The sequence below is a fragment of the Cheilinus undulatus genome, linkage group 11 (genome assembly GCF_018320785.1).
Source record: "Cheilinus undulatus linkage group 11, ASM1832078v1, whole genome shotgun sequence".
Lineage (NCBI taxonomy): Eukaryota > Metazoa > Chordata > Actinopteri > Labriformes > Labridae > Cheilinus > Cheilinus undulatus.
This window is the reverse complement of record NC_054875.1, coordinates 40,957,059-40,972,175: the sequence shown is the minus strand read 5'-3', so window position 1 is coordinate 40,972,175 and position 15,117 is coordinate 40,957,059. Positions and strand designations below refer to the sequence as shown.

Below are 15,117 nucleotides of genomic sequence, written 5' to 3'. Positions count from 1 at the left end.
GACAATACCCCAAATCCCTCTGTAATTGCCCTCCTTCCTCTACGAGAATCCACGTTCACCTTCCTTTGCCCCCCTCCTCCTCCACCATTGCTTACCATGTTCTCCTCCCAGCTTGTATTAAACTTGAGCGTGTTAGAAGTTAATGGAACCTATTAAGCTTTTTAATAAGCTCAGCAAGTCCCAAAGAAGGAAGTCAAATAAAGCTTTTTTTCAAGGGGGCTGCGCTGACTCCCCCTTTAATATATCTCCCTTTGAATGTACAGGGGAGAGACGTACTTTGTTCTCCTCCTTCTCCTTTTCTTCTCGTCGCCGCCGTTCTCCTCAGCTGCCTGCACTTCCTACTTTCTATTAATTGAGTTTCATTAATGAACATCAGGATTTCATTATCCCACATGGTGTTTAAGAGGGGCTTCTTACACCCACCGCCCCCCAATCTCCGCTCTACTAATGGCAGCTCGGGTGGAGGCGGGGGGGCTTTATTAGCAGGCAGTGGAATGTCTTTCAATGAGACTAATGCCAAACACAATACTCGCTCTCTTAATAACTCTGTACTCCATTGCTCTGCATGGGCGGAAATCTCATTACAAAAATGCTGAGGAGAAAAATAATACAAGATTGAAAAGTCTCAAGGTGATAGAAGCAATGTTCTGTGATTCCATTAAAAGAACATTATAAAGAAAAGAAAGGAAAATAGGGGAAGAGAGAGTAATCTTTGGAAAACTTAAGAAGATAGAGAGAAAAGAAAATAGTTTAATGTGGACAAAAAACAGCTTTATCTGAATGTTCTGGTTGGGATCATGAGGACTTTCAGTATAAAAGATGAGAAGAAAGTGAGGGCAACGCTGTGAAATGACATGAACTCTCTACTGGGAAGGCTTGGATGACTACTGAAGACGTTTATTACAGAGAGAAAGCAGACATATTTCACTAATGTAGGAAAATACAATCCAAACAGCATGAGGAGACGCATCATTCCCACTGAGTGAGGGAATCAAACACACTGTCGAAGCTTAGATATTGCTTTCAAAAAGCTTTTAGCAGAATATGAGTGTCTGCAGTGAGCTAAAACCCTTCCCCATCAAGACAAAGAAAAGCAGAAGGCTTCTCAAATCTTTAAATACCAATAAGAGCAGAATCTTTGAGAAATGAGCCTCAGAAGGAGCATAAGTGCACCCTTCAGACGTGATTTCAAGAACTCAGTAGAATAGGGATATTATGTCTCTGCTGCACAAAGGGGAGACACGTACTACTGTTGCTCTGTTGCTGATATTACTCGCAAAAACACCAGGCTAAAATTCAGTATGCAAGTACACCACTCAACACATCAGTCCATTGCCTTCATTTAGTAAAAAACAGGATAAAATATAATGCAAAATTGACATTTATCACTTTTTAAAAACCTAGGGAAAAATAAACGTGCTCTCACTTGTGACTACTATTTTGTCTGTTCTGTTTTTGTTGTTCAAGTCAGCAAAAGCTCAAGCCACAACAGAGGAGGAAATACAAAAATACACCATCAACATATGACATGATTCCTGCTACATGCTCTGAACTACCAGGATCTTTTAAACGATTAACAGATTCCTCCAATAAAACACAATCAATTGTTTTCAAATTCAGCCTTTTCTGCCATGAAGGTTTTCACATCAATTCATTATTATTCTACGATACCCCACTTCAGCTCATTCAGCTTCTTTTAGGAATTCAAATGAATGGAAATGTCATTAAATATTCCTGTGAAATGCATATTGATGGGTTACTGTAGGCATATTTGTGCTACAGAAGTCAACGCTGCTGCCAGAAAATGGCTGAGATCGGGATTCAGATGGACACTCAACAGGAGTAGAGTGGAAGGGTGTTGTTTTAACATCCATTTTATTCCATCTACCTTTAACCCTGCAGACCACATGAGAGAGCCATACTGCTTTTTTTATCAGAGATCTACAATTATTATTCATAAAGCCATATCTACTGTTAGAACTCAATATTAAACTGAAGTGAATGTGGACTGATAATCCCATATTATCATCCCAATAAGGTATAGATAGCACATCAGCAATTAAACACTCAAATATAGGAATAAAAAAGCTATCAGGAGATAATCTGTGCATGTGAGAGATACAGAGTGTGTGCGAGGAATACTGAGAAATGCATGTTGATAGAGAGATGCAGCATTAACAGTCAATGAGTGTACGTGCAGCCTCTTTAACATGCCGCTCGCAGAACTTGTACATTTTTCCATGGAAAGCATTCACAACCTCCGTTTACTTTGCTGAATGACATGATTATTATTTTTTTTAGGTGCAACATCAAAATTGAATCCCACTCATCTGCTTCTCTTTCACATTCCTCACACTTTCCTCTCATTTTTCTTTCAACTTTCCCATTTTCTGGTCTTTTTCCTCGCTGTGGGCAGAGATGGCAGGGTACTTCATCTTCTTACTTGTGCTCACCACAGAGAACAAGGCTCAATAATTAAGTATAACTTCCTTACTTAGGCAACCACAATCTACCTTAGTACTGCTGCGGTCCCTTATTTTCCCTCTGAAACATGTGCACATACTGTTCCTATACTGACTGATGGCTTTCAAACATACTGTGAAGCTTTAAAAAGGAAGGAAGTAGAATTTTTAGGGTAGTTAGAAGTTTCCTGTGTCAAATAGTGATAATTTATTAACTTGTATCTTTAAAGGACAAGTAAACCCATATAATGGTTGACAAGCCAGGGTACAGGCAGAGGCAGTGATTGTCAATAGACAAGCAAGTGCCAAGAGCCACATGAGCTCATGAACTATTTACCAGAGCAGAGACTCAAAACATGCAAAGTTTGCAATGACAGTGGGAACCCCCCCTAGTGGGCCCTATCTGACAACTCGCCCCCAATGTACATTATCAACAGGCTGGCCAGGCAAGCGCCTAGTGCCACAAGAACTGATGAACTATAAAACACAGCGGACTCGAAATGTGGGTAGTTTGCATTGACAGTAGGAACCCCCCTAGTGGGCCCTATGTGCATTATCAATAGGCAGGCCAGGCAGATGCCTGGGGCCTCAAGGACTGATGAACTATAAAACACAGCAGACTCAAAATATGGGAAGTTTGCAATGACAGTAGGAACCCCCCTAGTGGGCCCTATATGACAACTCTTACCCCAATGTGCATTATCAATAGGCAGGCCAGGCAGATGTCTGTCTGGGGCCACAAGGGCTGATGAACTATAAACCACAGCAAAGACTTACAATGTGCAAAATTTGCAATGACAGTAGGAACCCCCCTAGTGGGCCCCAATATGACAACTCTCACCCACAATGTGCATCATTCCTGAGAGAACTTTGTCTGTCAGAGATTTTCGTCAAAAGGAAATTAAGGTTTATGGTTTTGGAGGTGAAAAAATGAGAGGTGAAAAAGGGGGGAAAGGTCATTTACAAGGGTTTTAATGTTTAGATGAAAAAAAGGTACTTGGGTATTTTTTGCAATTAAGAAAGCATTTCATTAAAACAACTTTGGAACCTTCACTGGCAGAGGTCGGTCATATCCAAGCTTTATGGTGCATTATCAGTAGATTCTGTTAAAGCTCCTTCATCTATCTATCTACATGAACAATTTATCTTCAGTCAAATATCTCAGTACAGAACTGAAAAAAGATGTGCAAAGCACCTACAAGCAAAGTGTGCTCTTGTTTTATTTAAGAAAATGCGACCTAGTTTGGCTAAAACTTGTGCTATACTATAGCTACACAGAAGCTAATTGCTACACTGGAGGCAACCATTACTATTGGCTCCCAGTACTACTAATACCTGCCTGTTGCTATTGCCTCATTCTCCTTAAATAACACTGATTAGTCCAGTTCATTTTCAGACCTAGATCAATTTAGCAAGATGTATTTGCCTAAGGACAGACGTAGAATCTGGCTAATCCATCTGCTTTGCAATGTTAGCTCATATTTTGATTGTGAAATGAGATGCTGACTACAAACACACCTTTTGACTTTGGATCCCACAGTCAGACAAGGTTTATCCTTCCATTGGATGAAAATCACGGACAGTCTTCTGCTCAGCTTTGTGCTCTGGTTATGTGAATATAATACTCAAGTATAAAAGAGTCTGATTAAACAGTTTATTTGTAGTGCAGAAGACTTCACAGCAGCTCGTCAGCATTGGGGCTAATGGTCTGTTTTTTTTTACTTAGAGTAAAACAAAAGTGATATTTTGAGGATGCTCCCCTTGATGCCTACAGTATTGATAAATTCTGTTGGGATGTTAAAAGGAAAAATGTAAAGCTTTCACCAACAAGAAAACATTTATAAGTGGTAAAAATCTCAACAACTAGATGTTAATTCTGCCAGCATATACATATACTATATGTTTTTCATAAATCCCAAGGAGGACTCCAAGGAGAAAAGGCTGGGAACCACCACATTACTGCATGTTCTTCCCATAAGACCCAATAAAACAGTCTACACCAGTTAATTTACCCTGCTTACAAGTACCGCCAGTGTGGCCAAAGCCTATTAGAGCTTCTTTCTTTGAGCCGTTGTTGACTCAAAACTATTAAAGCACAGTATGAGCCACGGGGGTGAAATGTTCTTCCAATGTATGATAAACATGGGCAAACTGGTTTATTACACTCAGCCCCACATTGACAGTCTTATGGCTGTACATACACACAAGAGCAACAAATTAGCAGCTCAAAGTAGTCCCTAAATAACAGACTATTTACTCCTATTTGTCTGGTGTGGGAAGTTTCTAAGTTGATTGTGCCAAAATAAAGGGGTATTCTGACATGTGTTTGAACATTTTCTGATGGATGAACTATTTCTTTGTCAGTTTTGTGGTTCTACTTGTGGCATTAAACAAACATAAAGCATGGCGCCAGCTTCATCCTTCATTAAGTGACTATTTGGATTCATTGTACACATTAAATTTTGATCACTCCAGCGAGCCACTGAGAAAACATGAGGCTAACATGCTAAAACGCAATGACAGATGGAACTATTTTTGCATCTTGGTGTGTGCTGCCTGTGTGATTATGGTTGTCTCTTAAAAGGTCGAGCATGCCAGCTTGTGGACATATTCCCCTTTGGAGGAAGCATTCGATGACAGCTGAGTGGCGAGAGAAGCGGGGCTCCACGCTACGACTCGAACATGTCTTGGGATGCACTTTTAACCCACTGTAATATAAATGAAGGACAGGAAGAGGGATGGGGGGACCTGGAGGTTCTTCCTGTGTATGTTGGCTCACTCCTTCAGCAATATGGACTGTACGCTCATTAATTATTCATTTCGAACAACATCCACAGTGACCCTAACTTCTTCTCATCTGCTGAGAGCAAGCAAGACTCAAATAAGAGTTTTTATTGCTTCAGATTTTGAATTTTTTATACCCAGCAAACAGATTGATTTTGACGCACTAGGATCTGTTTGTTACATGCTGTTGATTAATTGATCTCAGAGAACAGAGGGGGGTATTCACAAGCATAATAGCAAGTGCAAAATCCTGTTATATATGACAATCCTATTACACGTGATATGATGATTATTTATTTATTTAGAGTGGAGAAGAGCTGGCAGATGTGACAAATAAAAGCAGAAACTGCAACCAAGAGCAGCCCAGCCGCCTCTCTCTGCGCCCGGCACAAACATAATTACTGCTAAGAGACGTGTTCAGTTTGACTAGCATCTCAGACGTGTGTGAGCGTGAGTCATCTTGTTTGTTCGACTGTCTGCTTTCCTCCTAATAAGGCAATGAGGAAGACAACAAACATCCAAAGACCCATGTCAAATCGATAATCCCCTGAATTCTGCAAGAGGAGGAGAGAAATTTTTTTAAAAAGTGAGACATTTAGCCCCGCAGGCCGCGACGGGCTGACCTGAGGATTACACACCACCGTGCTCCTAATGAGAGAGGATAATGAAAACTTGGAGGAGATGACGTGGAGGCCCCGCTGTCCTGTGAAATAGCTGCCTAATCCAGGTCCATTTGATGCTTTGTCACTTTACTCTGTTTTTCAAGCTCTTTATCTGTTTGCTTCTGTGCTTTTCTGTCTGGCTGATGTTTACACTGATTATTAGTGTTTGTTTTATTCAAATAGAGACACTCAGAGAGAGAGAGAGAGAGAGAGAGAGTGTCCTCTTCATGCCAGGGTTGGTTTTAATTCTTACTCATCCAAACACATAAAGGTGTCTTTCTATGTCCTTAAACTTCATTGTGCACTACGTAGGGAATACATTATTTCATGGTAGTGTGAAAAGCTGATTAAAAAGGTCACTGACCAAGCAATATATCCCATCATGCATTGGACTGCAAAGCTTCAGAGAGCACAATATAAACACTTACAGCTTTACAAATAGCTAAATTAGAATCCAAACAAGCTGTTTTCCCATACAGTGAAGTTTTGTAACTCTGCCATTGTCTGAAAGCAAACTTTTAGAGACTTATCAAAGCCAGGCCTGGCCCCTGATTTGGCCAGGCCCCTGAAAAAACCCTGTGAATAGGCCCACCCCATTGTGATTTATTAATGATGTCAATGCATGTGTGCTGGATTAGCAGCATTGGCGCCAGCATTTGTCTTGGCTTACTGTTAACTCATTTTTGAGCTGAAAAGTATGCCAAGCTATTACTGGGTTCTAATGTTGAAATTATTTACTCATGCTACTTTGTAACCCATTTCACCACTTTTTCCCATCCATTCCTGCTACTTCTTACCTATTTTTGCCACTTTATGGAACTTTTTCTTACTACATTTACCCATTTTTGGCATTATTTGGCTGACTTTTGCTCAATCTTGCCTCATTTAACTATTTTTTACTCTATTTTGCCACTTTAAGCCGTTTTGCGTGTTTTTTGCAGTTTTTTTTTACCTCTTTTAACCAAATTTGGCCACTTTTATGCCACTTTGTTTTCCAATTTTTCCAATGTTTGGCCAATTTTTGCCTAATTTTACTACTTCAACCTTTTTTTGCCACTCTTCTCCCATTTTTTAGTCTTTTTCTTCACTATTATTACATGTAGACCTGTAACTGAAGTGCACCTCCATACAATGCTGACATCAAATGATGACGATGTCACCCTATGAGGATGCAGGTGTTTCTACAACACGTATACACTAAAAAGTTAACCTTTACTGGAGAAACTTCTACCAACATTTAGAATCTGTTTAGTGCAGAGTTAATGATTTTAGAAAGAGTGATGCTGTTGAATGATGATGACAGAGAAAAACCATGGTCCATGCATACAAACAGATGAAGTGTGGCACAAAAATGCTGCATTATTTTGGTGAAAACACAGCACTGTAAATTTATAAAATATATTTATTAATCCCTCTACTGATCCCTCACTGGCTTTGCAGCCTGTTTAGTTGTGCAACAGCAAACACTGGAGTGTTGAAATCTCAGTGTTTAATATGTCAGAGTTGATTTAACTCCCAATATGTATTTTTGATTTCATTCTTAGTGAAAAGGTCTTCAGTTTTGAAAATTTTGACAGTGTTGATCCATTCAGTCATGTCCAAGCACAACCTAAAATCTGAGTTTTCCCATCATATCCTTGGGCAGACTGTTTGGCTGTATTTCACAGGTTTCCAGATGTACTTTTTATGTGTTTCATGTTGCATGTTGTAAAGTGATCACTGTTGAGACACCTTTGCTCATGTTTAGGTGAATTATTGTTGTTTTTGATGTTAAAAACTTCTGCACCATGAGTGAAGATATCCACTGAGTTGGTAAAGTTCTGCTTGTAGCAGGGAACAGTCTGTGGTAAAGGGTGGTGTTGTGACCTTCAGCTCAGGTCATACTTTAGCTCTGCATCTCTGTCTTTGCTGTATCCGTTCCATAAGACACAAGACTTTGATCAATGTGAAGTAGCAATCTTTATTAAATTTAATGACTGCACTGCACGGTAGCAATAATCAAAATCATAAATACTTCAACTTGAAAGTGAATTTAACAAGGAACCTGTGAGAATTATATAAACTTAACACTATAGGAGTTGAATTATGATGATTTTGCTGAGTTCTGTATGATGTAGTTTTGGCCATTGGCAGCTAATTTATTGTGAAAACTTTATATCTAACTGAAATATCATTCTACTCCTTATTTTCATGATGGTTTCATAACACTTTTGCTTTGAAGCATTGGAGAGGGATCATTAATATTTTTTATTAAACATTTTAAGATGCCATTTTCACAACATCAGTAATGATGTAAGTCAAAATGGATGGGGCATTAATACATAAAAAGAAGTATTGCTGCTGCACATAATGCACAATGACTGTAACATGGCACAAGGGCAAATATTGACTACCTCTAGGAGGTATCTCATGAACGTGCTGCCATGTTATACATCAATAATTTGTAAAGACATGGTTTAATGGATGAATTTGCACACTTGTATAATGTGATTACATTCTAGACGCATTTAAAAGTGCTGAAAGGTCGCCCCATACTGCTCTGTTTTACACTTCCACTGCTTTTTTGAGTGTTCCTCTTGCACTATCTTAAACCTTATGCTTCTACCACTTAATACTTTTTTTCTTTTCATTTATTATTCCTTTTTATGTGTGAAGAATTTTAGTTGAATAATATCTTTAAGATGTATTTTTGAGCCTTTATTAAGATACATCAGTGGATAGAGTCAGAAAGAGGAAAGAGAGTGAGAGCCACAGGATGGACTTGAACCTGGACCTTCTTGGAGGACTAAAGGATCCATTAAAACATGGGAGCAGTAAATAACACCAAGGCCAGTTTGGTAGTATTTAAAAAACAGAAGGTTCAGTTGGATTTTTGCAGACAGCTGTTAGAAATTCTTTTGTACTTCTCTTCCCAAGAGCATTTTTAAATAATAAAACTAAACCTTTTTCTCCTTTAATTTGGGAAATAAACTGAGCTTTACTTCTACCAGGTCCTTTGGTGCATAATTGTCTGTACTTCCACTTAAAGGAAGACTGTGTGTACTTTTAAACCTCTGATAGACACTAGGGGAATAGCTCACTTCTTTATAATAAAAATGGTACACAAAGTCGTCAGCCTTTAAAAGCCTGTGTCTCGTACATTCTTTACCTCTGAGGAATGTTTTGCCATCCTTTCACCTGTTCCTTTACTTCCAAAGCCACAGAGCCAGCTAAGGACACCTGGGAAAGGACTTAGCAGGTGTTTAAAGTTTTAGCACATCACCCCAACTCCCCCGGAAAACAATGTACACTGGAGACACAGTGAGGGGGGAAAAAATAGATAAGTCGAACCGCTTCTGAATGTTTTATAGAGAGCTGGAGCCTGGAGGATAAGTGAGACTGACATTGGCATTGAGAGAGCGAGGATGGGAAAGACAGAGAGCGAGGGAGGGAAAATTATGCAGAGGTTTCTCCTGATGTGAGTGCTCGCCGTTTACAGGAGCGTACTGTAGACCCACTGTAGCACTCACAACAAGACTCATTCTGTGAAGCATCTAGGCGGGAACGCGGGGGAAAATCTGAACGCATCCGCCCACAAGAAGAAGAAGAGAGGGAGAATATAGCGCTCTTAATCAATCCCCATCCATCTGTCTATATGCTCCTGCAACCTACGACAGTACTGAGCAACCATACATGTTTTAAATAAGGCCTATGTTTAGGCATGCATTTCTATCTCCAGGGTATAGAATCACATTTGACTGCATATACATATAGTAGAAAACAGTATATTTATAGCAGTGGCTGTAGAGCAGATCATTATGCTGAGGATTAAGGGATTTAGAGTATAAATATGATTAAACATCATTTGTGTGATATCTTGAAAGGGATACTTTGGTATTTCTGAAATGGGGTTGTATGAGGTACTAATCAATAGTTGGTATTTAAGCCATAAGAGATGCTGGTCTGCATGACCCCTTTAAGGAGAGGCCAGCAGGAGAGCAAGCATGGAAGTTAGGCTATGAAATTATGGAGATGGAGCCATTGCACCATGTCATTTTGGCTTAATTTAAGCAAAGAATGCGGCAAAGGAAGACATAAGTTGTGCTGGAGTAGTTCAATAGTCACATCAATCTTTATTTGGGTTACACCAATTTATAACCAATGTTATCACAAAACACCGTGCAAGAGAGCAGGCCTAGACTGGATCTTTAAAGACCCAACATTAAAACCACCAAGAGCACAGCACAAAGCTACTTCTAGCTGAGTTAATGTGATGAGGAAAAACTTCCTTTACAAGGCAGAAACCTCAAGCAGAACATGACTCAAGATGCACAACCATCTGCCAAAGCTGTTTCGGGTTTATGGTAAATTTTAGAGGTTTCCTAAACATGCAGTTTCCAGGCAGCTGTGTTGCTCTTTTAGCACCATTTGTTTTTGCCCTATGGAGACTGCTAGCTTAAGCTTGGTAGCTGAACTCTCAGCCTGCTGGGATTGTTGTAATACTAGCTCACAGACCAAAGCTTACTCTCACTCTGCACTCCACCTTTTACACATTATTGTTGAATAAGGAGCCTTTATGATCAAACCAGCTCCCCACAAGGCTTATTTATACTGCCTGTTTTCTTTAAAAGCAACATTAAGGAGAAAAGCGGCTAAAAAGCGGCGCCAACTCCAGCTGGTGTGATCTGATCTTATGTATTCCAGCACATAATGAGCAGCAAAGCGACCGCTTGCAGTCTGCAGCAGTGGTAGCTCGTGGTCATGATATTTCTCAGCATTTTAAGAAAACTGAAGAGTGAGCACTCAATAATGTCCTTTCAAGTTCTTTTACGGCTGTCTTCTTCAATGCTGAAGAAGACTGCTTGCTTATTGTGTCTTTTGTACCACCTTACCCAGAATTAAAAGTACTTGAAAGGATATTTTCGAGTACTGACCCTTCAGTTTCCTTACAGGTCTTCTTGGTCGTGCATCTTAAGAAGCTGGATTATTTGAGCGTGCTCCTATTCTGCCTGGTTATGTCTCAGTATTATATAATCGTGTATTGACTGTACCAGTATGTAGGAAGGGGCCAAAATGTTAGACTAAAATACAGGTATTAGAGGTGTATCTTACATTCTGAACCTTAGGATGGAAAGAGAAAGACAGGCACAGACAGAAAAGAAAAACAACAGTGAATAAGATAAATCTATGGCTGTCCTGGCCATAAATCCTATACGGCTAGAGTGTCAGTAATAATTGTAACCATATATGTAGAATTAGCAGTAATAACCATGCATGCTAATGGACTGAAAAGTGGAAAGGAAAGCACTGACAATTTCTTCAGTACAGCCTACATTACCCCCCATCATTGCATCATTTTAGCTTGTTATTTTCACTTAAAACTGGGTCAATTATGGAGCAAGTGGCCCCTTCAACAGAAATGTATAGCCTTGCTGCCATGCTGGCACTTTGTCAGGTCTTCTCTTAAAGGGGTCAAGCTGACCTGCATCTCTTGTGGCTAATGCATGTTGTGCTGACGAGAACCTTATACAACTACACTATAAAAATGCAGAACTATTCCTTTAAGGCTGGTGTGCATCAGTTTACTTTCTTCTTTTATGTCATATCCAAACAGGACCGAAGACATCATCTAATTATGTCGGACATGTTAGCTAAAAATACCTCTTTAACTGGGATATTTCCAGTAAATCTAAATCATAAAGTTTCATTAAGAGGGCACTAGCTAAAATGATCCTTCATGCTTATATTTGTGTGCTTGTTCACCTGCGCAGTAGCAGCTTAGGATGGTTCTTGCTCTCCAGGTTGCGGTCGATGAGGTCCGACAGCAGGTGTTTGAGGACATCGGTGGCATACTCCAGGCGCCCTTGCAGAGCAGTCATGATAAGTGAGGCCACGTTGCCACGGTCCCTCATGGAGAAGGAGCGCTGCATTTCCAGCGTTCGTATGAAGGTGAGCAGAAAAACTTTGTTGTTGATGAGCTGGCCAAACAGCTTCAGGGCCTTCTCCACGTTCTGCTGACCATTCCCTGACACCTGCACAGAATAAAGCAAGTTAGCGCTGCTAATAAAGCTCTAGCGGTAATCTTAATGACATTTCTGCTCATAAGTAAACTAAATGAGTTCTGAAACTCTGCTTTCCTCTTGACCTTGTCGCACACAAAATAAAGATTTTTTTTTCTGAGTACACCAAAAAGCCTTGCTCGTGTTTCACTGCAGGCAGACAGAAGTTCCCACTCACAGTAAGTAACTGAGAAGATCTTAATCAATTATTGACCAGGGTCTGTTAAAAAGCATCGCACCCTGAGTTAGCAGTCATTTCACTTTCAAGCCAAATGTCAGAAACATTACCTGGCAAAGACAAAAAAAGGTCCACAAAACCTACTTTCTTTCTTCTTTATTTTTCATTACACTACTTTGTTTTAAGAAGTTTGTTTATCTAAGTCTGTTACTCCTTTCTGGAAAAAAGCAGATAACGGATTACTATTGCACTAAAAGGAAAAAAAAGAGACTGCACTTGGCGTAGACTATAATTCTAGTATAAATTTACTCCTTGAATCTCTCCAGAAACAGCTGTTACGGTGCTCTCTTTCAAGTCACCAGACTTCAGTACCATAAACTGAAATAACCGAGCCTGTGAGTTAATGGACTAACCTGTCATTTTGTTCATTATTTAGTTCATCTGTTCTTTTAATGTGACTTGTATGTTCTAATTAATCAGTTAAAGTGCAACACACCATTTCTCTTACAAACCAGTTACACTGACACTCATTCAGAACGATCCCTGTGGAGGAAGACAACCAACTCGTGAGTTCTGACAGGTTAAAATGACTGTTTTGGTCACCGGAGAAGTCTTTGAAGGAAGCAGATTATGGTTTGGGCTCTTTAAAGTTTGTTAGCTAAGCATTTAGCTCTATTCTAACTTGAACTGATAAAAAGATTTTAATCTATGGGGCACTTCTGAGCCAACAAAGGTAGTAGAAGCTGTTGTTGGGATCAGGTGTGAACAGCCCTTTTCAAGTCCAGCCACAAATTCTCTATTGGATTGAGGTCTGGGCTTTGACCTGGCCACTCCAGAACATTCATCTTGTCGTTAAACCGTTTCCGTGATGCTTTAACTGTATGCTTTGGGCCATTGTCTTGCTGGAAAATAAATCCTCACCCGAGCTGTAGTTCTCTTGCAGATTATCCTCCAAGATTTTGCTGCATTAAGTTTACTCTCTATCTTTACAAGCCTTCCAGTGCCAACTGCTGAGAAGCATCCCCACAGCATGATGCTGCCACCACTGTGCTTCACAGGGAGGATGGTGTGTTTGTCGTGATGCGTTTGGTGCCCACAAAACAAAGCGTCTTGCCTGATGGCCAAAAAGCACCACTTTGGTCTTACCAGACAATATGCAATTACTCATTTAACGTTATATATTTTCATTGAACTGATATTACCTTGTAGAAATCTGTCATTACGATATTAAAGAGGTTTTTCTGGATTTTTGGTCAAAAAAGACAAATAATATGGATCATGACTGATTTATAAAATCAATAAAAGTACAAAACATCCAAGAGGTGAATACATTTCTAAGTGTTGTAGGTTAGCATTCCTTTCTAAGTTATTTTGCCAAGCGTTTACTTGTGTTCCATAAGTTTGAGCTACTGCTACTTCCAAGCTTATGTAAAAAAGTAGAGCTGATGTTAGCTGTTGTTCAAAAGTAAGCATTTCCATTTTCTCCTTTTAAATTGCCAAGCATTAATCCCGTCCCTATCTTTTACTTTCAATATCTTAAACTACAGCGAGTAAGCTAATTTAGACAGTCATGCTGATGTTAGTCATTGTTTTAAATTAAAGGTGGCATTTCTTTTGTGGTGAATTTATTACGCTTTGACTTTACTTTGTCTTAATGCTCCACCATGACTGTAAATGACAGCTGCTTTTTAGCAAACGTGGAAAGTATTGCTATTGTTAGCTGCTGTTTAAAAACAATTCATTGTGAATGTTAGATTCACATTATTCAAAGTAATTCATCCTCAATGTAACCACACTTTCTTAGTTGATTTGGTAAGCATTCATCTGTACCTTGTGTAGGATCAATACTAAAATATAAGCGACTGCCACCTCCTAGCTAACGCAGAAATCAGTGCTACTGTGTTGTTTTAAGATAGCTATTGGTCATTTGTTTTAGTGTTGACTGCTCTCTAAGTCAGCCATGCTGTTGTGAAAATTTTCCTCTACCTTATGTCCCTTTCCCACTGGTCGAAAAACCAGTTTAAACACGCTAACAATCGGCTCCTGTCGGCAGTGGGAAAGGCTCTAATCAGCATTCAGACCCGCGTCGACTGACCCTGCAATGGACACGAGTTTTTAATCGGCTCGCCTCTGATCAGCTACAGTGGGAACGTCACACCCGGGTGAATGCGGGATGACTTTGGCGTAACGTGCCTACGTCATAATATCACGTCCATAACTTGGGGTAACAAAAAGACACCAGCAGCTGAGGGACGAGCATTGTTGTTTTTTGGACTCAGCTGTGAGATTCATATTTGCAAGATGACACAGCACCAAGGCACAGAGATCAGAGAGCTTCTATTGATTCGTGGAGAAGAGGAGATTAGGCGCCAGGTCACGGGGACTGTGCAAGACACAACTATATACAACAACATAGCTAAAATGTTGAGTGAGTGTTGCAACGACTCTCACAGTCACTCACTTTAAAGAGATTTATCTTAGTTAGAGCGCAATGAATCTGTCTCTTAAAGAGGGAAAGTACTGCACATTTACTGTTTTTGTGTTTTGCCTTTATTTCATATACGAGTGCATAAGAGCGATTAGTCCTCCTTGATATCAACATCGTGCAGCTGTGTAATTTCACAGCATATATGAATACTAAAATGCTTTGCTAGATCAGTCTTGCTATAATGAAGATATCCGCTGAGAAAAATATTTTTTTCCTCAGACAGATTTAGCACAGACAGCCTTTAATTTCTCCTGCCTATCTCATAAAGCACAGCGTCCTGTCTGTGCACAGCTGGAAAGAAAGCCTTTTCAAACAATATAATCTATCCTTTTATTCTTTTTTATATTACTTGCCTGTTGTGACCTCATAGGTCCTTTTTGTTGTTGTTGTTGTTATTGCACAGAACCTTTATTCTGTCTGTTGCGCATTTAAGCCTGATGTGCTGGAGGAGGCAGGAGTTTAAAGGCAGAAGGTTCACAGCATGGCAGCGCAGTTTAATGGCGCA

The 15,117-nt window shown here is 39.7% G+C and overlaps 1 protein-coding gene across 1 annotated transcript in view; it reads right to left on the bottom strand.

Moving 5' to 3' along the window:
- The window catches only part of plxna2 (plexin A2), a 360,814-nt gene that overhangs the window by 49,390 nt on the left and 296,307 nt on the right, over positions 1-15,117 (bottom strand). The window contains exon 22 of the mRNA XM_041799400.1: positions 11,651-11,919. Within this exon, the coding sequence (XP_041655334.1) occupies positions 11,651-11,919 (269 nt within the window). The remainder of the gene's footprint in view (positions 1-11,650; positions 11,920-15,117) is intronic.